General features: G+C 49.6%; 1 protein-coding gene across 1 annotated transcript; it reads left to right on the top strand.

The window, feature by feature from the left end:
• Nucleotides 1–511: 511 nt before the first annotated feature.
• On the top strand, nt 512–24117 carry LOC128693849 (somatostatin receptor type 2). The gene is made up of 2 exons (XM_070091054.1): nt 512–900; nt 22158–24117. Exon 2 carries the CDS (start codon nt 22742–22744, stop codon nt 23978–23980), a length of 1239 nt encoding a protein of 412 aa, XP_069947155.1. The 5' UTR covers nt 512–900; nt 22158–22741; the 3' UTR covers nt 23981–24117.
• Nucleotides 24118–24431: the final 314 nt, after the last annotated feature.

The following is a 24431-nucleotide window of genomic DNA, read 5'->3' as shown; positions in this document are numbered from 1 at the left end:
AATAACAAGATGACGTAAGGAGCAGGTACTGTCCAGGTGCCGTTACTGCTCTCATCGAGATAGTCTGGATAATGTAGGATAGTGTAGCAGAAGGCTCTCTTCCCACCCTTCACCTCTCACCCACACTACCAGCGTTATCCAAAAGCTAAGGAGACTTTCCAGCCTTATTGACAAAAACGTGTTTCTTATTCCCTGTGTTCCTTGATGTTCACTTGTGTTCCTTGATATTCACCTGTGTTCCTTGATATTCACCTGTGTGCCTTGATGTTCACCTGTGTTCCATAATATTCACTTGTGTTCCTTGATGTTCACCTCTCTTCCTTGATATTCACCTGTGTTCCTTGATATTCACCTATGTTCCTTGATATTCACCTGTGTTCCTTGATATTCACCTGTTCCTTGATATTCACCTGTGTTCCTTGATATTCACCTGTGTTCCTTGATATTCACCTGTGTTCCTTGATATTCACCTATGTTCCTTGATATTCACCTGTGTTCCTTGATATTCACCTGTTCCTTGATATTCACCTGTGTTCCTTGATATTCACCTGTGTTCCTTGATATTCACCTGTGTTCCATAATATTCACATGTGTTCCTTGATGTTCACCTGTGTCTCTTGGTATTCAGCATAATATGAGTCACATATTTCTTGACAGAATCACCATGTGAATGGTTGTAGCTGAGGCCGCGGTAAGCAGACGGAGGAGCGAGTCTTCACACGCGTTAAACACTCTTGGGGTGTACCTGGAGTCGCTTCCGGAGGTCACCGCCCCTTCAGCCTGGCCCCAGACCAGACCTCCTGGTTGCTGGCCTGATCGACCAAACTGTTTGTGCACGCTGCCCGAAGTCCAACTTATGCACCACAGCCCGGCTGATCAGGAGCAAGTAACACCTGACAGGTAAACTGTTGCCCTAACACCCTGACGCACTCACTAAGACACTCACAGAGACCTGCACGCTTGATTTATTTTTTTTTTTTGGGGGGGAGGGGGGGTTGACAAACCACAAGAATCATTGTCGACAGTTTCTCTATACAGACAACAATTGCAAAGTTTCGACCCCGGCCCAGCTTGCGGAGGAAGCTTCGCTTGTTACAGTGTTTTGCTGTGTGGATCTTTATCAAGTAGCTGGCATAACAGAGATCTACAGAGAACATTGTCCCTACTACTACCACCACCTCTTCCTGCCTATACATAGCCGTCCTGCCCCACTTCTGGTTAGTGTGACTTTGTAAATGGTCCAAGTCGGACCGAAACGTCGTCGTAAGCTTCTCTCTTTTATGTGCGGGTTATTTGTGTATCGTTCCAGTCACGGTATTGTGCCTTTTTGTTATTAAAATCCTGTTCCGAACCTATTCTTTGTATTAGAAGCTGTTATTTGTTTGTACCTGTTCTCCACTATTGTCGGGAATAATCTCTTGTGTCTACCAGTACCAGGGTGTACTGGGTGTCTTGTGTCTACCAGTACCAGGGTGTACTGTGTGTCTTGTGTCTACCAGTACCAGGGTGTACTGTGTGTCTTGTATCTACCAGTACCAGGGTGTACTGGGTGTCTTGTATCTACCAGTACCAGGGTGTACTGTGTGTCTTGTATCTACCAGTACCAGGGTGCACTGGGTGTCTTGTATCTACCAGTACCAGGGTGCACTGGGTGTCTTGTATCTATCAGTACCAGGGTGCACTGGGTGTCTTGTATCTACCAGTACCAGGGTGTACTGTGTGTCTTGTATCTACCAGTACCAGGGTCCACTGGGTGTCTTGTATCTACCAGTACCAGGGTGCACTGGGTGTCTTGTATCTATCAGTACCAGGGTGTACTGGGTGTCTTGTATCTACCAGTACCAGGGTGTACTGGGTGTCTTGTGTCTACCAGTACCAGGGTGTACTGGGTGTCTTGTATCTACCAGTACCAGGGTGTACTGGGTGTCTTGTATTTACCAGTACCAGGCTGCACTGGGTGTCTTGTATCTATCAGTACCAGGGTGTACTGGGTGTCTTGTATCTACCAGTACCAGGGTGTACTGTGTGTCTTGTATCTACCAGTACCAGGGTGTACTGGGTGTCTTGTATCTACCAGTACCAGGGTGTACTGTGTGTCTTGTATCTACCAGTACCAGGGTGTACTGGGTGTCTTGTATCTACCAGTACCAGGGTGCACTGGGTGTCTTGTATCTACCAGTACCAGGGTGCACTGGGTGTCTTGTATCTATCAGTACCAGGGTGTACTGGGTGTCTTGTATCTACCAGTACCAGGGTGTACTGGGTGTCTTGTGTCTACCAGTACCAGGGTGTACTGGGTGTCTTGTATCTACCAGTACCAGGGTGTACTGGGTGTCTTGTATCTACCAGTACCAGGGTGCACTGGGTGTCTTGTATCTATCAGTACCAGGGTGTACTGGGTGTCTTGTATCTACCAGTACCAGGGTGTACTGTGTGTCTTGTATCTACCAGTACCAGGGTGTACTGGGTGTCTTGTATCTACCAGTACCAGGGTGTACTGGGTGTTTTGTATCTACCAGTACCAGGGTGTATTGGGTGTCTTGTATCTACCAGTACCAGGGTGTACTGGGTGTCTTGTGTCTACCAGTACCAGGGTGTACTGTGTGTCTTGTATCTACCAGTACCAGGGTGTACTGGGTGTCTTGTATCTACCAGTACCAGGGTGTACTGGGTGTCTTGTATCTACCAGTACCAGGGTGTACTGGGTGTCTTGTATCTACCAGTACCAGGGTGAACTGGGTGTCTTGTATCTACCAGTACCAGGGTGTACTGGGTGTCTTGTATCTACCAGTACCAGGGTGTACTGGGTGTCTTGTATCTACCAGTACCAGGGTGTACTGGGTGTTTTGTATCTACCAGTACCAGGGTGTACTGGGTGTCTTGTATCTACCAGTACCAGGGTGTACTGGATGTCTTGTATCTACCAGTACCAGGGTGTACTGGGTGTCTTGTATCTACCAGTACCAGGGTGTACTGGGTGTCTTGTATCTACCAGTACCAGGGTGTACTGGGTGTCTTGTATCTACCAGCACCAGGGTGTACTGGGTGTCTTGTATCTACCAGTACCAGGGTGTACTGGGTGTCTTGTATCTTCCAGTACCAGGGTGTACTGGGTGTCTTGTATCTACCAGTACCAGGGTGTACTGGGTGTCTTGTATCTACCAGTACCAGGGTGTACTGGGTGTCTTGTATCTTCCAGTACCAGGGTGTACTGGGTGTCTTGTATCTACCAGTACCAGGGTGTACTGGGTGTCTTGTATCTACCAGTACCAGGGTGTACTGGGTGTCTTGTATCTTCCAGTACAAGGGTGTACTGGGTGTCTTGTATCTACCAGTACCAGGGTGTACTGGGTGTCTTGTATCTACCAGTACCAGGGTGTACTGGGTGTCTTGTATTTACCAGTACCAGGGTGTACTGGGTGTCTTGTATCTTCCAGTACCAGGGTGTACTGGGTGTCTTGTATCTACCAGTACCAGGGTGTACTGGGTGTCTTGTGTCTACCAGTACCAGGGTGTACTGGGTGTCTTGTATCTACCAGTACCAGGGTGTACTGGGTGTCTTGTATCTACCAGTACCAGGGTGTACTGGGTGTCTTGTATCTACCAGTACCAGGGTGTACTGGGTGTCTTGTATCTTCCAGTACCAGGGTGTACTGGGTGTCTTGTATCTACCAGTACCAGGGTGTACTGGGTGTCTTGTATCTACCAGTACCAGGGTGTACTGGGTGTCTTGTATCTTCCAGTACAAGGGTGTACTGGGTGTCTTGTATCTACCAGTACCAGGGTGTACTGGGTGTCTTGTATCTACCAGTACCAGGGTGTACTGGGTGTCTTGTATTTACCAGTACCAGGGTGTACTGGGTGTCTTGTATCTTCCAGTACCAGGGTGTACTGGGTGTCTTGTATCTACCAGTACCAGGGTGTACTGGGTGTCTTGTGTCTACCAGTACCAGGGTGTACTGGGTGTCTTGTATCTACCAGTACCAGGGTGTACTGGGTGTCTTGTATCTACCAGTACCAGGGTGTACTGGGTGTCTTGTATTTACCAGTAACAGGGTGTACTGGGTGTCTTGTATCTACCAGTACCAGGGTGTACTGGGTGTCTTATATCTACCAGTACCAGGGTGTACTGGGTGTCTTGTATCTACCAGTACCAGGGTGTACTGGGTGTCTTGTATCTACCAGTACCAGGGTGTACTGGGTGTCTTGTATCTACCAGTACCAGGGTGTACTGGGTGTCTTGTATCTACCAGTACCAGGGTGTACTGGGTGTCTTGTATTTACCAGTAACAGGGTGTACTGGGTGTCTTGTATCTACCAGTACCAGGGTGTACTGGGTGTCTTGTATCTACCAGTACCAGGGTGTACTGGGTGTCTTGTATCTACCAGTACCAGGGTGTACTGGGTGTCTTGTATCTACCAGTACAGGGTGTACTGTGTGTCTTGTATCTACCAGTAACAGGGTGCACTGGGTGTCTTGTATCTACCAGTACCAGGGTGTACTGGGTGTCTTGTATGTGGGGACCAGCAGGGACTCATGGATACAGTTGGGGACCAACGTGGACTCGTGGATACAGATGGGGACCCCAGGGGCTTCAACAATACTCGCCTCTCTCTCGCCGATATTAACACTCTCAGTCCAGGAATGGAACTCATTCAAAACCAAGTTTCACTAGATTGGAACCACATTGGTGCTACCAGTCACAAGCAAAAGACTGGGGTGCAATCGGCACCAACAGTGACTATGAACTGGAATCCCAGCAGCAGTCAGGCGCCATGAATTGGAACCACGCATAAATTCTCATTAAGGTATAAGATAAACCACGAGGTGTCTAGAAGGCGCAACTACTCAAAGGTCAGAGGTTATAGAACAGAACAAATTACCGATCAAAGGTCAAAGGAGAGCAGATGATTTTTTTCCCAAAAATGTTTCTCATCTGATTTCTCCCTCGTGCTGGGAACATTAACAATGCCTCTACTTGTGGCTGACCTTACCTGACTTAAACTTGTGATTTGACTCTACCTGACTTGCACTTGTGACTTGACCTTGCCTGAGGTGTACTTCGTGCCCTAACCCTACCTGACCTGTGCTTGTGACCTGACCCTACCTGACCTGTGCATGTGACCTACCTGAGGATGGAATATTTAAGCTTGAATAGGCCTCTGTAGCGACTAGGAGCGAGAGCAACAGTGAGCCAAATATATTTAGGTTGGCAGAATAAGGATTTACCAGGATAAATTTCTCTGTGTGTGTAGAGAGAGCTTTATCTCTCTACAAAGTCCGACTGTGAATGTCATAGGACTGTAATTAGAAGCCTGAGTAGTTCTGTCACTCACTATGATAACAGGAACATAGATAATTACGTTCATGGAGGAACTTTCAAGGCGAGCAGCCTGACTGATGCTGTAGCAGTCAGGCTTAGGCTTGGTTACATGTAATTCTGGCAGTTTGGCAGACACACAAACTATATGCAAAACATATGGTCAGGCTGTTGGTCACTCTTGTGGGCTCTGTGTGCTTTGTGGTTCACTTACTGAGAAATACAGAGATAGTATATGATATTTTAAGATATCTTCAAGAAAATAAGATACTAGACATTAAGCAAATATCCTAAATTTGCTTGCAGCAGATAAGATAAACTGTAGATATAAATCCAGATGTATTCCTGTGAACCTTTTTAGGACAAGTTGCTAAGCCTCTTCTGTGTCCTTGTACTCTTTCACTACCGTCCAGAGGATGGATATGGGGTGCGCAATAAACTAGCCAATTCTGCGGTAAAATCTAATCGACTACGACGTTATCATTCTTCATTATATCCATCCTGAGTGATGGACGTCATACGCGGAGTGGTGACGTATACGTCACTCTCCGATACACTGTGTCCACCACCCTGGGTGATGGGGGTCATACACGGGGTGGTGACGTGTACGTCATTCTCCGCTACACTGTGTCCACCACCCTGGGTGATGGGGGTCATACACGGGGTGGTGACGTGTACGTCACTCTCCGCTACACTGCTCGTCCACCACCCTGGGTGATAGGGGTCATACACGGGGCGGTGACGTGTACGTCACTCGCCGCTACACTGTGTCCACCACCCTGGGTGATGGGGTCACCTGGTCAACATAATTAACCTTTCAGTCCGTCTGTATGTTCCGTACGCTTGTTTGTCGCTGGTAAATACACGGGTAACCTCTCCCTCTCATCCACGCTGTTTTGAGCGCCTTCACTTCTCATTTTATTTCCTTCTCTCTTTTTTCTTTTTTCTTTTTTTTTCTCTTTCCCCCCACTTTCTCTCACGTATTTTCTTTCGCTTTTTATATATTCTCCTTTTCATCTCTTCTCCTTTTTTTTTTTTTTTTACCTCTTCTCCTTTCACCTCGTATTACTGGTGTGTGTGAAAGAGAGAGAGAGAGAGAAGAGAGAGAGAGAGAGAAAGAAGAGAGATAGAGAGAGAGAGAGAGAGAGAGAGAGAGAGAGAGAGAGAGAGAGAGAGAGAGAGAGAGAGAGAGAGAGAGAGAGAGAGAGAGAACGAACATCTTACATTCTCACATATTAGCACCATTAGCCATGCCGCACTGCGTGGTAACCTCTCACCAAGTACTTGAATACTCCCACCACCTCCCTAGTTCCTTTATACATTTGCATAGCAATTTTTTTCACAGTCTGCGCGCCACCGTAGTCTGCTTAACACCCAGTACCCGAATTTTTACTGCTAGGTGAGCGGGGGCAGTAGGAGTGTAAGCTGACTTACAACCTTTAAGTTTCACCTGGTAAGGGAATCCGGGATCATTTTACTTGTGAAAAGCTCTTGAAAGGTGGAGTGTGAATGAGAGATGATTCTGGAGATGAACAACAGCTTCCAGCCTGCTTCATCTCAATCTAGATCCGTGTTTATAAGCAGTGAGATCTGTTTAGAGTGATCACACATCCTGATTCCCTCCCTCTCCTTCCATCTTCCTTCCTTTCCCTTCCAAATTCCCCCTCCTTTTCCCCTCCCTCTCCATATCCCCTAAAACAAACACACACTAGGTCACACCCACACAGTGACAGAGTCACAGAGAGCAAACATGAAAGACAGGGCTGGGTGGATCGCGTCCTCATGGACGGCAGGAAAACATTTGCTACAGTAACACACCAGAGATTCGTCCAGAAATTGGAGGAGCAGACAGTGTTATAAGGCACAGTGCTGCAGTAAATCATGGCGTACCTGAATGAGAGAAGGCAGGGTAACACTGAAAGGATCAGTGTTAGGAACAATAAAGTTAATGAGAAGAATAAAAACAGAAGAGTGATAACCGCCAGGAAGACCTCAACAGACTGCAGATGTCGCACAAGTGGCTTATCGAGTTCAACCCCAACAACTGCATGGTCTTGGGAAAGTGAGAGTAGACTGGACAAAAAGTATAGCGTCGGCGGAGAGTGTAAATGTCAGAGTGAAAATGACCTGAGGGGTGAATGTAACAACAAACATATCACCAGATATACATATAAACCATATAACATCAGCGGCATATGCAAGGATAACAAACCTTAGAATAAAATTCAATAACTTGAATAAAGATTCTTTCAGAACCTTATAAGACCTTGTTAAGCTAATCATTGAGTACGCGGCCCCAGCATGCAGCCCACACCTGGTGAAATACGTGAAGTTCGAAAAGGCTCAAGGGTTAGCAACCCTTGAGAGGAATGCACCATGAGGAAAGGCAGAAGAGACAACTTGGCGTAGAGAAGGACAAAGGGAAGCATGATTTCGGCATAAAATCTAAAGGGGACTTGCTTAAGAAGAGAAGACGAAGGGGACACAAGTGGAAACTAAATCTACGATGAGCCGTAGAGATGTAAGGAAGTATATATTTAGTTTCAGAGAAGTTGAAAAGTGTAATGACGCGGATGAGGCAGTGGTGGAGGCAGACTCAACACAGTCTGACTTCATGAGATTTGGTAAGGCCTCCTATTAGTCTAGGAGGCGCAGCCAGGAGTGGTCTCGACCCCTCCCAAACACAACTAGCTAACAATTTCGTGAGCACACGCACACACACACACACACACACACACATACACACACACACACACACACACACACACACACACACACACACACACACACACACACACACACACACACACACATACACACACACACACACACACACACACACACATGTCTCCGGAAGCACACATCAATCAGATAACTGCTGCAGCATATGGGCGCCTGACAAACCTGAGAACAGCATTCCGATACCTTAGTAAGGAATCGTTCAAGACACTGTACACCGTGTATGTCAGGCCCATACTGGAGTATGCAGCACCTGTTTGGAACCCACACTTGATAAAGCACGTCAAGAAACTAGAGAAAGTACAAAGGTTTGCGACAAGGTTAGTTCCAGAGCTAAGGGGAATGTCCTATGAAGAAAGATTAAGGGAAATCGGCCTGACGACACCGGAGGACAGGAGGGTCAGGGGAGACATGATAACGACATATAAAATACTGCGTGGAATAGACAAGGTGGACAAAGACAGGATGTTCCAGGGAGGGGACACAAAAACAAGAGGCCACAATTGGAAGTTGAAGACACAAATGAGTCAGAGAGATATTAGGAAGTATTTCTTCAGTCATAGAGTTGTCAGGCAGTGGAATAGCCTAGAAAATGACGTAGTGGAGGCAGGAACCATACACAGTTTTAAGACGAGGTTTGATAAAGCTCATGGAGCGGGGAGAGAGAGGGCCCAGTAGCAACCGGTGAAGAGGCGGGGCCAGGAGCTAAAACTCGACTCCTGCAACCACAAATAGGTGAGTACAAATAGGTGAGTATAGGACCCTGTACACCGTGTACGTTAGGCCCATATTGGAGTATGCGGCACCAGTTTGGAACCCACACCTAGCCAAGCATGTAAAGAAACTAGAGAAAGTGCAAAGGTTTGCAACAAGACTAATCCCAGGCCCGGTGGCCTGGTGGCTAAAGCTCCCGCTTCACACACGGAGGGCCCTGGTTCGATTCCCGGCGGGTGGAAACATTTCGACACGTTTCCTTACACTTGTTGTCCTGTTCACCTAGCAGCAAATAGGAACCTGGGTGTTAGTCGACTGGTGTGGGTCGCATCCTGGGGGACAAGATTAAGGACCTCAATGGAAATAAGTTAGAGAGTCCTCGATGACGCACTGACTTTCTTGGGTTATCCTGGGTGGCTAACCCTCCGGGGTTAAAAATCCGAACGAAATCTTATCTTATCCTACGAGGAGAGGTTAAGGGAAATCAACCTGACGACACTGGAGGACAGGAGAAATAGGGGGGACATGATAACGACATACAAAATACTGAGAGGAATTGACAAGGTGGACAAAGACAGGATGTTTCAGAGATTGGACACAGTTGGAAGTAGAAGACACAGATGAATCACAGGGATGTTAGGAAGTATTTCTTCAGCCACAGAGTAGTCAGTAAGTGGAATAGTTTGGGAAGCGATGTAGTGGAGGCAGGATCCATACATAGCTTTAATCAGAGGTATGACAAAGTTCACGGTTCAGGGAGAGTGACCTAGTAGCGACCAGTGAAGAGGCGGGGCCAGGAGCTCGGACTCGACCCCTGCAACCTCAACTAGGTGAGACACACACACACACACACACACACACACACACACACACACAAACACACACACACACACACACACACACACACACACACACACACACACAATCACACACACACATCCCTTGAAATCTTCAACACATCCCTTGAAACTGGGCAACTACCTGAGAAATGGAAGACAGCTAATGTAGTCCCCATATTTAAGAAAGGAAACAGAAACGAGGCACTAAACTACAGACCTGTGTCTCTGACATGTATTGTGTGCAAAGTCATGGAGAAGATTATCAGGAGGAGAGTGGTCGAACACCTGGAAAGGAACAAGATTATAAATGAAAACCAGCATGGGTTCATGGAAGGCAAATCTTGTATCACAAACCTCCTGGAGTTTTATGACAAGGTAACAGAAGTAAGACATGAGAGAGAGGGTTGGGTAGATTGCGTTTTCCTAGACTGCAGGAAGGCCTTTGACACAGTTCCCCACAAGAGATTAGTGCAGAAGCTGGAGGATCAGGCACACGTAAAAGGAAGGGCACTGCAATAGATAAGGGAATACCTGACAGGGAGGCAGCAACGAGTCATGGTACGTGAAGAGGTATCACAGTGGGCGCCTGTTACGAGCGGGGTCCCACAGGGGTCAGTTCTAGGACCAGTGCTATTTTTGATATATGTGAACGACATGATGGAAGGAATAGACTCTGAAGTGTCCCTGTTCGCAGATGACGTGAAGTTGATGAGAAGAATTAAATCGGACGAGGATGAGGCAGGACTGCAAAGAGACCTGGAGAGGCTGGACATGTGGTCCAGTAACTGGCTTCTCGAATTCAATCCAGCCAAATGCAAAGTCATGAAGATTGGGGAGGGGCAAAGAAGACCGCAGACAGAGTATAGGCTAGGTGGACAAAGACTACAGACCTCACTCAGGGAGAAAGACCTTGGGGTGACCATAACACCGAGCACATCACCGGAGGCACACATCAACCAAATAACCGCTGCAGCATACGGGCGCCTGGCAAACCTGAGAATAGCGTTCCGATACCTTAATAAGGAATCGTTCAAGACACTGTACACTGTGTATGTTAGGCCCATACTGGAGTATGCAGCACCAGTCTGGAACCCACACCTGGTCAAGCACGTCAAGAAGTTAGAGAAAGTACAAAGGTTTGCAACAAGGCTAGTCCCAGAGCTCAAGGGAATGTCGTACGAGGAAAGGTTAAGGGAAATCGGACTGACGACACTGGAGGACAGAAGGGTCAGGGGAGACATGATAACGACATACAAGATACTGCGGGGAATAGACAAGGTGGACAGAGATAGGATGTTCCAGAGAGGGGACACAGGGACAAGGGGTCACAACTGGAAGCTGAAGACTCAGACGAGTCACAGGGACGTTAGGAAGTATTTCTTCAGTCATAGAGTTGTCAGCAAGTGGAATAGCCTAGCAAGTGAAGTAGTGGAGGCAGGAACCATACATAGTTTTAAGAAGAGGTATGACAAAGCTCAGGAAGCAGAGAGAGAGAGGATCCAGTAGCGATCAGTGAAGAGGCGGGGCCAGGAGCTGAGTCTCGACCCCTGCAACCACAATTAGGTGAGTACAATAAGGTGAGTACACACAAACACACACACACACACACACACACACACAAACACACACACACACACACACACACACACACACAAACACACACACACACACACACACACACACACACACACACACACAAACACACACACACACACACACACACACACACACACACACACACACACACACAAACACACACACACACACACACACACACACACACACACACACACACACACACACAACACACACACCACACACACACACACACACACACACACACACACAAACACACACACACACACACACACACACACACACACACACACACACACACGCACACACACACACAAACACACACGCACACACACACACAAACACACACACACACACACACACACACACACACACAAACACACACACACACACACACACACACACACACACACACACACACACACACAAACACACACACACACACACACACACACACACACACACAAACACACACACACACACACACACACACACACACACACACACAAACACACACACACACACACACACACACACACACACACACACACACACACAAACACACACACACACACAAACACACACACACACACACACACACACAAACACACACACACACACACACACACACACACACACACACACACACACACACACACACACACACACACACACACACACACACACACACACACACACACACACACACACACACACACACACACACACACACACACACGGCTACACAGCATTAGCACGTGATTGGTCTTCACAGAGCGGCCGACAAAGACTTATAGTAATCAGTAGGCTGGCGCTGCTGGTTTGTTTACACCCGTTGTTCATCCTGTGAGGTGAACATCTCACCCGTCGTTCATCCTGTGAGGTGAACATTTCACCCGTTATTCATCCTGTGAAGTAAACATCTCACCCTTCGTTCATCCTGTGAGGTGAACATCTCAGCCATTGTTCATCCTGGAAAGTGAACGTCTTGCCCAGTGTTCATGCCCCACGCTGTTCACCTCAAACTATGAACGTTCAAAAAACTTATTCACAGCTTAGAAGTTAACTCTAAATTTGTTCAATTTACTCAAAGGTATTTTATAAGGAGATAAATGAACAAATAAACATTGTTAATGAACATAAATGTTCAACTCAAATGTTCAACACCCATATGTTCACGTATCCTCGCGGTACATGTATGTATGGACAGTAATTTGATGGTTAGGTCGTTAGTGTGCTTTGATGGTTAGGTCGTTAGTGTGGTTTGATGGTTAGGTCGTTAGTGTGGTTTGATGGTTAGGTCGTTAGTGTGGTTTGATGATTAGGTCGTTAGTGTGGTTTGATGGTTAGGTCGTTAGTGTGGTTTGATGTTTAGGTCGTTAGTGTGGTTTGATGATTAGGTCGTTAGTGTGGTTTGATGGTTAGGTCGTTAGTGTGGTTTGATGGTTAGGTCGTTAGTGTGGTTTGATGGTTAGGTCGTTAGTGTGGTTTGATGGTTAGTTCGTTAGTGTGGTTTGATGATTAGGTCGTTAGTGTGGTTTGATGGTTAGGTCGTTAGTGTGGTTTGATGGTTAGGTCGTTAGTGTGGTTTGATGGTTAGGTCGTTAGCGTGGTTTGATGGTTAGATCGCTAGTGTGGTTTGATGGTTAGGTCGTTAGCGTGGTCTGATGATTAGGTCGTTAGTGTGGTTTGATGGTTAGGTCGTTAGCTTGGTTTGATGGTTAGATCGCTAGTGTGGTTTGATAATTAGGTCGTTAGCGTGGTTTGATGATTAGGTCGTTAGTGTGGTTTGATGGTTAGGTCGTTAGCGTGGTTTGATGGTTAGGTCGTTAGTGTGGTTTGATGGTTAGGTCGTTAGCGTGGTTTGATGGTTAGATCGCTAGTGTGGTTTGATGGTTAGGTCGTTAGCGTGGTTTCATGATTAGGTAGTTAGTGTGGTTTGATGATTAGGTCGTTAGTGTGGTTTGATGGTTAGGTCGTTAGCGTGGTTTGATGGTTAGGTCGTTAGTGTGGTTTAATGGTTAGGTCGTTAGTGTGGTTTGATGATTTGGTCGTTAGTGTGGTTTGATGGTTAGGTCGTTAGCGTGGTTTGATGGTTAGGTCGTTAGCGTGGTTTGATGGTTAGGTCGTTAGTGTGGTTTGATGGTTAGGTCGTTAGCGTGGTTTGATGATTAGGTCGTTAGTGTGGTTTGATGATTTGGTCGTTAGTGTGGTTTGATGGTTAGGTCGTTAGCGTGGTTTGATGGTTAGGTCGTTAGTGTGGTTTGATGGTTAGGTCGTTAGTGTGGTTTGATGATTAGGTCGTTAGCGTGGTTTGACGATTAAGTCGTTAATATGGTTTGATGGTTAGGTAGTTAGCGTGGTTTGATGGTTTGGTCGTTAGTGTGGTTTGATGGTTAGGTCGTTAGCGTGGTTTGATGATTAGGTCGTTAGTGTGGTTTGGTGGTTAGGTCGTTAGCGTGATTTGATGATTAGGTCGTTAGCGTTGTTTGATGGTTAAGTTGTTAGCGTGGTTTGATGGTTAGGCCGTTAGTGTGGTTTGATAGGTCTTTACCGTGGTTTGATGGTTAGGTCGTCAGCGTGGTTTGATGGTTAGGTCGTTAGCGTGGTTTGATGATTAGGTCCATAGCGTGGTTTGATGGTTAGGTCGTCAGCCTGGTTTGATAATTAGGTCGTTAGTGTGGTTTGATGGTTAGGTCGTTAGCGTGGTTTGATGATTAGGTCGTTAGCGTGGTTTGATGGTTAGGTCGTTAGCGTGGTTTGATGGTTAGGTCGTTAGCGTGGTTTGATGGTTAGGCCGTTAGCGTGGTTTGATGATTAGGTCGTTAGCGTGGTTTGATGGTTAGGTCGTTAGCGTGGTTTGATGATTAGGTCGTAAGCGTGGTTTGATGGTTAGGTCGTTAGCGTGGTTTGATGGTTAGGTCGTTAAAGTTATTTGATGATTAGGTCGTTAGCGTGGTTTGATGATTAGGTCGTTAGTGTGGTTTGACGATTAGGTCGTTAGCTTGCTTTGATGTTTAGGTCGTTAGCGTGGTTTCATGATCAGGTCGTTAGCGTGGTTTGATGGTTAAGCCGTTAGTGTGGTTTGATAGTTCGTTAGCGTGGTTTGATGGTTAGGTCGTTAGCGTGGTTTGATGGTTAGGTTGTTAGCGTGGTTTGATGGTTAGGTCGTTAGCGTGGTTTGATGGTTAGGTCGTTAGTGTGGTTTGATGATTAGGTCGTTAGCGTGGTTTGATGGTTAGGTTGTTAGCGTGGTTTGATGGTTAGGTCGTTAGCGTGGTTTGATGGTTATGTCATTAGCGTGGTTTGATGGTTAGGTCGTTAGCGTGGTTTGATGGTTAGGTTGTTAGCGTGATTTGATGGCTAGGTTGTTAGCGTGGTTTGATGGTTGGGTCGTTAGCGTGTTCTGATGGTTAGGTCGTTATCTTGGTTTGATGGTTAGGTCGTTAGCGTGGTTTGATGGTTAGGTCGTTAGCGTGGTTTGATGGTTAGGTCAGTAGTGTGGTTTGATAGGTCGTTAGCGTGGTTTGATGGTTAGGTCGTTAGCGTGCTTTGATGTTTAGGTCGTTAGCGTGGTTTTATGATTAGGTCGTTAGCGTGGTTTGATGGTTAGGCCGTTAGCATGGTTTGATGGTTAGGTCGTTAGTGTGGTTTGATAGGTCGTTAGTGTGGTTTGTTGGTTAGGTCGTTAGCGGGGTTTGATGATTAGGTTGCTAGCGTTGTTTGATGGCTAGGTTGTTAGCGTGGTTTGATGGTTAGGGTGTTATCGTGGTTTGATTGTTAGGCTGTTAGCGAGGTTTAATGGTTAGATCATTAGTGTGGTGTGATGGTTAAATCATTAGCGTGGTTTGATAGGTCGTTAGCGTGGTTTGATGGTAAGGTTTTGGCGTTGTTTGATAGGCTGTTAGCGTGGTTTGATAGTTAGGTCGTTAGCGTAGTTTGATAGGTTGTTAGCGTGGTTTGATAGGTTTATAGCGTTGTTTGATAGGCTGTTAGCGTGGTTTGTTAGGTTGTTAGCGTGGTTTGATAGTTAGGTTGTTAGCGTGGTTTGATAGTTAGGTTGTTAGCGTGATTTGATAGTTAGGTTGTTAGCGTGGTTTGATAGTTAGGTCGTTAGTTTGGTTTGATCGTTAGGCCATAATTATATTGTTTTATTTTAATTATGGGAAAGCGTTAAACCCGTAAGGATTATTAAACCTGCTTCGGAATGGAAGGCATTCAGGTTCAATTCAATGCAGGTTGAATCCATTTCGTTGGATCAAGATCCCCCAGTTAACTGGCATCAAGGCACCTCCCTTTACCATGAATTTTTGGAGAGAGAAACAAAAGTAATCATCAGGATATTTTATTGGCAACGTTTTGGCCCTGTGACCTCGGTCACCATAGACCATGGTCCAAGGACCGAAACGTTGTTAATTTGTCCCGGTGTTCGTATTTTATGTCATTTTTCCGACTGCGTCCCGTTCATAACACTCGCAAATTTTAGGTAGAATTTCCGGCAGTGTGTTGCGTGTTGTGGCAACGTTTCGCTCTGCAGGAGCTTTGTCAAGCGACGGGAGAGCGAAACGTTGCCAAAGTAAATGTCACATAATTACAATAGTATTGTGATACCGACACAATGTGGAAAAAAGACACTTATGAACAGTTCAGGAAATAGGAGGAAACGTTTGTCCTTTTATTTAACACTTGCAAGAGGCAGTGCAAGAGGCAGTGCAAGAGGCGGTGCAAGAGGCGGAGCAAGAGGCGGTGCAAGAGGCGGTGCAAGAGGCGGTGCAAGAGGCGGTGCAAGAGGCGGTGCAAGAGGCAGTGCAAGAGGCGGTGCAAGAGGCAGTGCAAGAGGCAGTGCAAGAGGCAGTGCAAGAGGCAGTGCAAGAGGCGGTGCAAGAGGCAGTGCAAGAGGCAGTGCAAGAGGCAGTGCAAGAGGCGGAGCAAGAGGCGGTGCAAGAGGCGGTGCAAGAGGCAGTGCAAGAGGCGGTGCAAGAGGCAGTGCAAGAGGCAGTGCAAGAGGCAGTGCAAGAGGCAGTGCAAGAGGCGGTGCAAGAGGCGGTGCAAGAGGCGGTGCAAGAGGCAGTGCAAGAGGCGGTGCAAGAGGCAGTGCAAGAGGCAGTGCAAGAGGCAGTGCAAGAGGCAGTGCAAGAGGCAGTGCAAGAGGCGGTGCAAGAGGCAGTGCAAGAGGCAGTGCAAGAGGCAGTGCAAGAGGCGGAGCAAGAGGCGGTCCAAGAGGCGGTGCAAGAGGCAGTGCAAGAGGCGGTGCAAGAGGCAGTGCAAGAGGCAGTGCAAGAGGCAGTGCAAGAGGCAGTGCAAGAGGCGGTGCAAGAGGCGGTGCAAGAGGCGGTGCAAGAGGCAGTGCAAGAGGCGGTGCAAGAGGCAGTGCAAGAGGCAGTGCAAGAGGCAGTGCAAGAGGCAGTGCAAGAGGCAGTGCAAGAGGCGGTGCAAGAGGCGGTGCAAGAGGCGGTGCAAGAGGCAGTGCAAGAGGCAGTGCAAGAGGCAGTGCAAGAGGCAGTGCAAGAGGCAGTGCAAGAGGCGGTGCAAGAGGCGGTGCAAGAGGCGGTGCAAGAGGCGGTGCAAGAGGCGGTGCAAGAGGCAGTGCAAGAGGCAGTGCAAGAGGCAGTGCAAGAGGCAGTGCAAGAGGCGGTGCAAGAGGCGGTGCAAGAGGCGGTGCAAGAGGCAGTGCAAGAGGCAGTGCAAGAGGCAGTGCAAGAGGCAGTGCAAGAGGCGGTGCAAGAGGCGGTGCAAGAGGCGGTGCAAGAGGCAGTGCAAGAGGCGGTGCAAGAGGCAGTGCAAGAGGCGGTGCAAGAGGCGGTGCAAGAGGCAGTGCAAGAGGCGGTGCAAGAGGCAGTGCAAGAGGCGGTGCAAGAGGCAGTGCAAGAGGCGGTGCAAGAGGCAGTGCAAGAGGCGGTGCAAGAGGCGGTGCAAGAGGCAGTGCAAGAGGCGGTGCAAGAGGCAGTGCAAGAGGCGGTGCAAGAGGCGGTGCAAGAGGCAGTGCAAGAGGCGGTGCAAGAGGCAGTGCAAGAGGCGGTGCAAGAGGCGGTGCAAGAGGCAGTGCAAGAGGCGGTGCAAGAGGCAGTGCAAGAGGCGGTGCAAGAGGCGGTGCAAGAGGCGGTGCAAGAGGCAGTGCAAGAGGCGGTGCAAGAGGCTGTGCAAGAGGCGGTGCAAGAGGCGGTGCAAGAGGCGGTGCAAGAGGCGGTGCAAGAGGCAGTGCAAGAGGCAGTGCAAGAGGCGGTGCAAGAGGCAGTGCAAGAGGCGGTGCAAGAGGCGGTGCAAGAGGCGGTGCAAGAGGCAGTGCAAGAGGCAGTGCAAGAGGCGGTGCAAGAGGCAGTGCAAGAGGCAGTGCAAGAGGCAGTGCAAGAGGCAGTGCAAGAGGCAGTGCAAGAGGCAGTGCTAGAGGCAGGAGGCAGTGCAAGAAGCAGTGCAAGAGGCGGTGCAAGAGGCGGTGCAAGAGGCGGTGCAAGAGGCAGTGCAAGAGGCGGTGCAAGAGGCGGTGCAAGAGGCAGTGCAAGAGGCAGTGCAAGAGGCAGTGCAAGAGGCAGTGCTAGAGGCAGTGCTAGAGGCAGGAGGCAGTGCAAGAAGCAGTGCAAGAGGCGGTGCAAGAGGCGGTGCAAGAGGCGGTGCAAGAGGCAGTGCAAGAGGCGGTGCAAGAAGCGGTGCAAGAGGCGGTGCAAGAGGCGGTGCAAGAGGCAGTGCAAGAGGCAGTGCAAGAGGCGGTGCAAGAGGCAGTGCAAGAGGCAGTGCAAGAGGCAGTGCAAGAGGCAGTGCAAGAGGCGGTGCAAGAGGCGGTGCAAGAGGCGGTGCAAGAGGCAGTGCAAGAGGCGGTGCAAGAGGCAGTGCAAGAGGCAGTGCAAGAGGCAGTGCAAGAGGCAGTGCAAGAGGCAGTGCAAGAGGCGGTGCAAGAGGCGGTGCAAGAGGCGGTGCAAGAGGCAGTGCAAGAGGCAGTGCAAGAGGCAGTGCAAGAGGCAGTGCAAGAGGCGGTGCAAGAGGCGGTGCAAGAGGCGGTGCAAGAGGCGGTGCAAGAGGCAGTGCAAGAGGCAGTGCAAGAGGCAGTGCAAGAGGCAGTGCAAGAGGCGGTGCAAGAGGCGGTGCAAGAGGCGGTGCAAGAGGCAGTGCAAGAGGCAGTGCAAGAGGCAGTGCAAGAGGCAGTGCAAGAGGCAGTGCAAGAGGCGGTGCAAGAGGCGGTGCAAGAGGCGGTGCAAGAGGCAGTGCAAGAGGCGGTGCAAGAGGCAGTGCAAGAGGCGGTGCAAGAGGCGGTGCAAGAGGCAGTGCAAGAGGCGGTGCAAGAGGCAGTGCAAGAGGCGGTGCAAGAGGCAGTGCAAGAGGCGGTGCAAGAGGCAGTGCAAGAGGCGGTGCAAGAGGCGGTGCAAGAGGCAGTGCAAGAGGCGGTGCAAGAGGCAGTGCAAGAGGCGGTGCAAGAGGCGGTGCAAGAGGCAGTGCAAGAGGCGGTGCAAGAGGCAGTGCAAGAGGCGGTGCAAGAGGCGGTGCAAGAGGCAGTGCAAGAGGCGGTGCAAGAGGCAGTGCAAGAGGCGGTGCAAGAGGCGGTGCAAGAGGCGGTGCAAGAGGCAGTGCAAGAGGCGGTGCAAGAGGCAGTGCAAGAGGCGGTGCAAGAGGCGGTGCAAGAGGCGGTGCAAGAGGCGGTGCAAGAGGCAGTGCAAGAGGCAGTGCAAGAGGCGGTGCAAGAGGCAGTGCAAGAGGCGGTGCAAGAGGCGGTGCAAGAGGCGGTGCAAGAGGCAGTGCAAGAGGCAGTGCAAGAGGCGGTGCAAGAGGCAGTGCAAGAGGCAGTGCAAGAGGCAGTGCAAGAGGCAGTGCAAGAGGCAGTGCAAAGAGTGCTAGAGGCGGTGCTAGAGGCAGGAGGCAGTGCAAGAAGCAGTGCAAGAGGCGGTGCAAGAGGCGGTGCAAGAGGCGGTGCAAGAGGCAGTGCAAGAGGCGGTGCAAGAGGCGGTGCAAGAGGCAGTGCAAGAGGCAGTGCAAGAGGCAGTGCAAGAGGCAGTGCAAGAGGCAGTGCTAGAGGCAGTGCTAGAGGCAGGAGGCAGTGCAAGAAGCAGTGCAAGAGGCGGTGCAAGAGGCGGTGCAAGAGGCGGTGCAAGAGGCAGTGCAAGAGGCGGTGCAAGAGGCGGTGCAAGAGGCGGTGCAAGAGGCGGTGCAAGAGGCAGTGCAAGAGGCAGTGCAAGAGGCGGTGCAAGAGGCGGTGCAAGAGGCAGTGCAAGAGGCAGTGCAAGAGGCAGTGCAAGAGGCAGTGCAAGAGGCAGTGCAAGAGGCAGTGCAAGAGGCAGTGCTAGAGGCAGTGCTAGAGGCAGGAGGCAGTGCAAGAAGCAGTGCAAGAGGCAGTGCAAGAGGCGGTGCAAGAGGCAGTGCAAGAGGCGGTGCAAGAGGCGGTGCAAGAGGCGGTGCAAGAGGCGGTGCAAGAGGCGGTGCAAGAGGCAGTGCAAGAGGCAGTGCAAGAGGCGGTGCAAGAGGCGGTGCAAGAGGCGGTGCAAGAGGCAGTGCAAGAGGCGGTGCAAGAGGCGGTGCAAGAGGCGGTGCAAGAGGCAGTGCAAGAGGCAGTGCAAGAGGCAGTGCAAGAGGCAGTGCAAGAGGCAGTGCAAGAGGCAGTGCAAGAGGCAGTGCTAGAGGCAGTGCTAGAGGCAGTGCAAGAGGCAGTGCAAGAGGCAGTGCAAGAGGCAGTGCAAGAGGCAGTGCAAGAAGCAGTGCAAGAGGCAGTGCAAGAGGCAGTGCAAGAGGCAGTGCAAGAGGCGGTGCAAAAGGCAGTGCAAGAGACAGTGCAAGAGGCGGTGCAAGAGGCAGTGCAAGAGGCAGTGCTAGAGGCGGTGCAAGAGGCAGTGCAAGAGGCAGTGCAAGAGGCATTGCAAGAGGCGGTGCAAGAGGCGGTGCAAAAGGCAGTGCAAGAGACAGTGCAAGAGGCGGTGCAAGAGGCAGTGCAAGAGGCAGTGCTAGAGGCGGTGCAAGAGGCAGTGCAAGAGGCAGTGCAAGAGGCATTGCAAGAGGCAGTGCAAGAGGCAGTGCAAGAGGCGGTGCAAGAGGCAGTGCAAGAGGCAGTGCAAGAGGCAGTGCAAGAGGCAGTGCAAGAGGCGGTGCAAGAGGCAGTGCAAGAGGCGGTGCAAGAGGCGGTGCAAGAGGCAGTGCAAGAGGCAGTGCAAGAGGCAGTGCAAGAGACAGTGCAAGAGGCAGTGCAAGAGGCGGTGCAAGAGGCAGTGCAAGAGGCAGTGCAAGAGGCAGTGCAAGAGGCAGTGCAAGAGGCAGTGCAAGAGGCAGTGCAAGAGGCGGTGCAAGAGGCAGTGCAAGAGGCAGTGCAAGAGGCAGTGCAAGAGGCGGTGCAAGAGGCAGTGCAAGAGGCAGTGCAAGAGGCAGTGCAGGAGGCAGTGCAAGAGGCGGAGCAAGAGGCGGTGCAAGAGGCAGTGCAAGAGGCAGTGCAAGAGGCAGTGCAAGAGGCAGTGCAAGAGGCAGTGCAAGAGGCAGTGCAAGAGGCGGTGCAAGAGGCAGTGCAAGAGGCAGTGCAAGAGGCAGTGCAAGAGGCAGTGCAAGAGGCGGTGCAAGAGGCAGTGCAAGAGGCGGTGCAAGAGGCGGTGCAAGAGGCAGTGCAAGAGGCGGTGCAAGAGGCAGTGCAAGAGGCAGTGCAAGACGCAGTGCAAGACGCGGTGCAAGAGGCAGTGCAAGAGGCAGTGCAAGAGGCAGTGCAAGAGGCAGTGCAAGAGGCGGTGCAAGCGGCAGTGCAAGAGGCAGTGCAAGAGGCAGTGCAAGAGGCAGTAAGCTTCCGTTGCGCTGAGCCTGCCATTAACGCCCCCTATAAGAGTAACGTCGGACACATTGTCGGACACAGACGCTGACACATACGACGGGAAAGATGTCTTATACGTGGCCTTGATTAATGAGAGGACGATCAATCTCACCTCCACGAAGTACCTCACCAGCCCCACCACCGGACCAGAACTTCATCGATGGCTGAGCTTCGAGCTAGAGGCGGCCAGCTGGGAAACCCAGCGTGAAGACTACCGGTAGGACGTACAGCGGCTTGAACAAGTAATTGTTAATGCTGCGAAGTGAGGGGTGTAGCGCCTCGTCTAGTGCCAGGCTCACAGTGTTTACACGAACCCTCAGAATAAACATCGTTGCCACCATCGTTAAACCATGAAGAACACACATCATATACAAATACTGCCACATTTTCGATTCGAAAATAACAACCTTAGAATGGCTTTCGTGTGGCCATTAACCATTGTAGTACGGGCTGCTACTTTGTGCTGACACGGGGCTGTGAAAGGGATAAGATAAATGGGAAATGGCGAGAGGGGTGAAGGGGAGAATGAAGAGGGTGCTTGGGTAATGGGTAAATTGGGAATGAGGAAGAGGAATATTTTGGGAGAACGAACAGGAAAGGATGAATATAAGGAAAGATAATGTTTGAAAGGTGAAAGTAGGGAGAGAAGGAAGAAAGGTAAAGAAAGGAAAAAGAAAGTAGTAAGTGGGAAAGAAATTAAGATAAAATAGGAATTATCAGAAAAAAAGGAAATAGAGGAAGAGAGAATTAGAAATTTAAATGAGAAGGAAATTTAAGAAGTTGAAAAGGTAAAGAAGTTAGTTGAGGAATTTAGAGGAAGAGAAAAAGTGGATAGAAAGGGGAAGAGGAGGAGAAAAATGAGGTGAAGGAGAGAGGAGGAGGAGCATCATGGGATTTGGCTCGACCTTTCCTCCCATGGTAACACTGGGAGATTAAAGCTGAGGCCGTCAGTCTGTGTTGCGTTGCTTTGTTGTAAGGTGAGCAACACCAGTCAACCTCCCACTCAATCTACCACTCACTCACTCACTCAACCTCCCCACCACTAACTCAACCTCCCCACCACTCACCCACCTCCTCCTCCTCCTCCTCCTCCTCCTCCTTCCGCCAACTCGGTACATCTCAGTGTAACAACATCAAGGTGCTCCGTCGCTACACACTGAAGTTTAATCTTTTATTTTCCAGGACTTTCCAGTGACGGTGTTCCTCCGGCAGAGTACGAAGACTGTCTCCAGAGACATCAGGTTTACTTCAAAAGCTGTAGTCCTACCTGGAAGAATGTAGGCCTTCACGTGTGTGAAACAGAGAATGGCGGGAATATCAAGTCATCCAAAGGAAGTATTTCTGCCACATGTTTGCGTCTGTCGTGATTCTGTTGACGTAGGTAGCAAGAGGAGGTTATTATCTCAAGTGACAAGCTCTTGAAGAGCATCGCTCCGTGGCGTTAGTTTCTGTATCATTATTATTATTATAATGTATCATGTCACGGCTTCAGTAAAGGACATAAAGTCAATGTTTTGGGTCATTGAAGGTCCTTATGTGGTGATAATCTGAAAGAATTATTGTTTATACGAAGTGAATCTTGAAGTGGATTGAGGATGATATGTTTGCTACCTCAGGTCAAAGCAGAAATAAATTTGATCTCCAAAATAAAATGCGTCTTCTAATGGAGTAAAGTGTTATCATGAAGTAAAGTTTACTGAAGTGTATCCTCGAGACTGTCGTGGGAAAGTCTGACTTGTGAGGTGGTTCAGCAGTGAGCAGTCACCATGAACGCCACGCTTCTGCTGGATTACGATGTCAATGACACCTTTCCCCTCAACTGCTCCTACCTCAACGTCACTGACCCCGAGTTTGCGCGGAACTGCACCCTTGGAGTGTTTACTGGCGATGTATCGCCCATTCACATGGTAGCCAACTTGGTGATGCAGGCCTGTTACGCTGTCGCCTTCCTGGTGGGTCTGTGTGGCAACACTCTCGTCATTTACGTAGTTACCAGGTTCTCTAACATGCAAACGGTCACCAATCTGTACATCGTCAACCTGGCCATAGCCGACGAGCTCTTCGTTATTGGGATTCCGTTTCTCATGATCACTTCAGCTCTGGGCTACTGGCCCTTCGGATCCATCATGTGCAAGCTGTACATGATCACCACGTCGCTCAACCAGTTCACCAGTTCCCTCTTCTTGACCATCATGAGCGCTGATCGCTACATCGCCGTCTGCCACCCTATCAGCTCGCCGAAGTTCCGTACACCAATGATTTCTAAACTGGTTTCCCTGACGGCCTGGACCACGTCTGCCCTCATGAATGTGCCAGTTTTCGTTTATTCCAACACGCTCAAAGTCAATGACCTCATAAACTGCAACATTTTCTGGCCCGACAGCTTTGGCATCAGTGGCCAGTTTGTTTTCACAATGTATTCCTTCATCCTCGCCTTTGGCATACCTCTCATCCTCATCTTGATATTTTACATACTGGTGCTGCATAAACTCAAGTCGGTTGGTCCTAAAGCCAAGTCCAAAGAGAAGAAGAAGAGCCACAGGAAGGTGACGAAGATGGTGTTGACGGTGATCACCGTGTACGTCATGTGTTGGCTGCCCTACTGGGTGTTGCAGCTGGTGCTGATCTTCAGTCCCCCGAGGGAGGGACAGAGCCCCTTCATGGTTATCCTCTTTCTCATTTCCTCATGTTTATCCTACATTAACTCTGCCATCAACCCCATCCTGTACGCCTTCCTCAGTGACAACTTCAAGAAGAGCTTCCTGAAGGCGTGCACCTGTGCCGCCAGGAAGGACGTCAACAGCTCCTTGACGGTAGAGAACTCTGTTTTCCCTCGGCGTCGAGGACACAAGAGCGCCAAGATGCGCGAAATCGAGTCAAATGACGCCTTCACGACGCAGTGCACCAGAGATGACACCACCACCGCCATCAGCATGACCACCCGCACAGCCCTCAGTCAAGCGGCCAAGGAAAATGGTACGGAGATTCCCACCTCTCAGCTCTGAAGTCCCTGCTGAAACATTAACCCTTGTTGCAGACGTCTCTCCCAACACTTGCAGGTGAGGTGCCTGAGTGCAGCCCCAAGACCGAGTGAACTGAAGCGCTGAACTAAATTTTCAGGGCACAGGTTCATTATTTATTTCACCTAGGTGTGTATTGTGACCTTCGGGTTTAACCTGTAACAGTGATAAACAAGGTGTTAGGTAAATGGACGCAGATGTAACTAATGTGACATTTTATCGTGGCAAAGTTCCGCTTTCCAGGAGTTTTGTCAAGCCAATACGGCAGGACAAAGCTCCTGGAAAGCGAAACGTTGCCACAACAAAATGTCACAGTTGCATCTGTGTCCATTTACCTAACATTTTGTCGGTAATTCTACCAATATTACTGACAAAGTATAAGTACGACTAACCCCCTTCTTTCTCTCTCTGCCTTTGTCTCTCTCTTTCTCTCTCT

This window comes from Cherax quadricarinatus, chromosome 33, assembly GCF_038502225.1.
Source record: "Cherax quadricarinatus isolate ZL_2023a chromosome 33, ASM3850222v1, whole genome shotgun sequence".
In the NCBI taxonomy this organism is placed as follows: Eukaryota; Metazoa; Arthropoda; class Malacostraca; order Decapoda; family Parastacidae; genus Cherax; species Cherax quadricarinatus.
Note: the sequence above shows the minus strand (reverse complement) of the source record. Positions and strands in the feature narration are given on the sequence as shown.

What these genes read in the sequence shown, in the direction of transcription:
- LOC128693849 (XM_070091054.1), top strand. Translation starts at nt 22,742, where the DNA reads ATGAACGCCACGCTTCTGCTGGATTACGATGTCAATGACACCTTTCCC.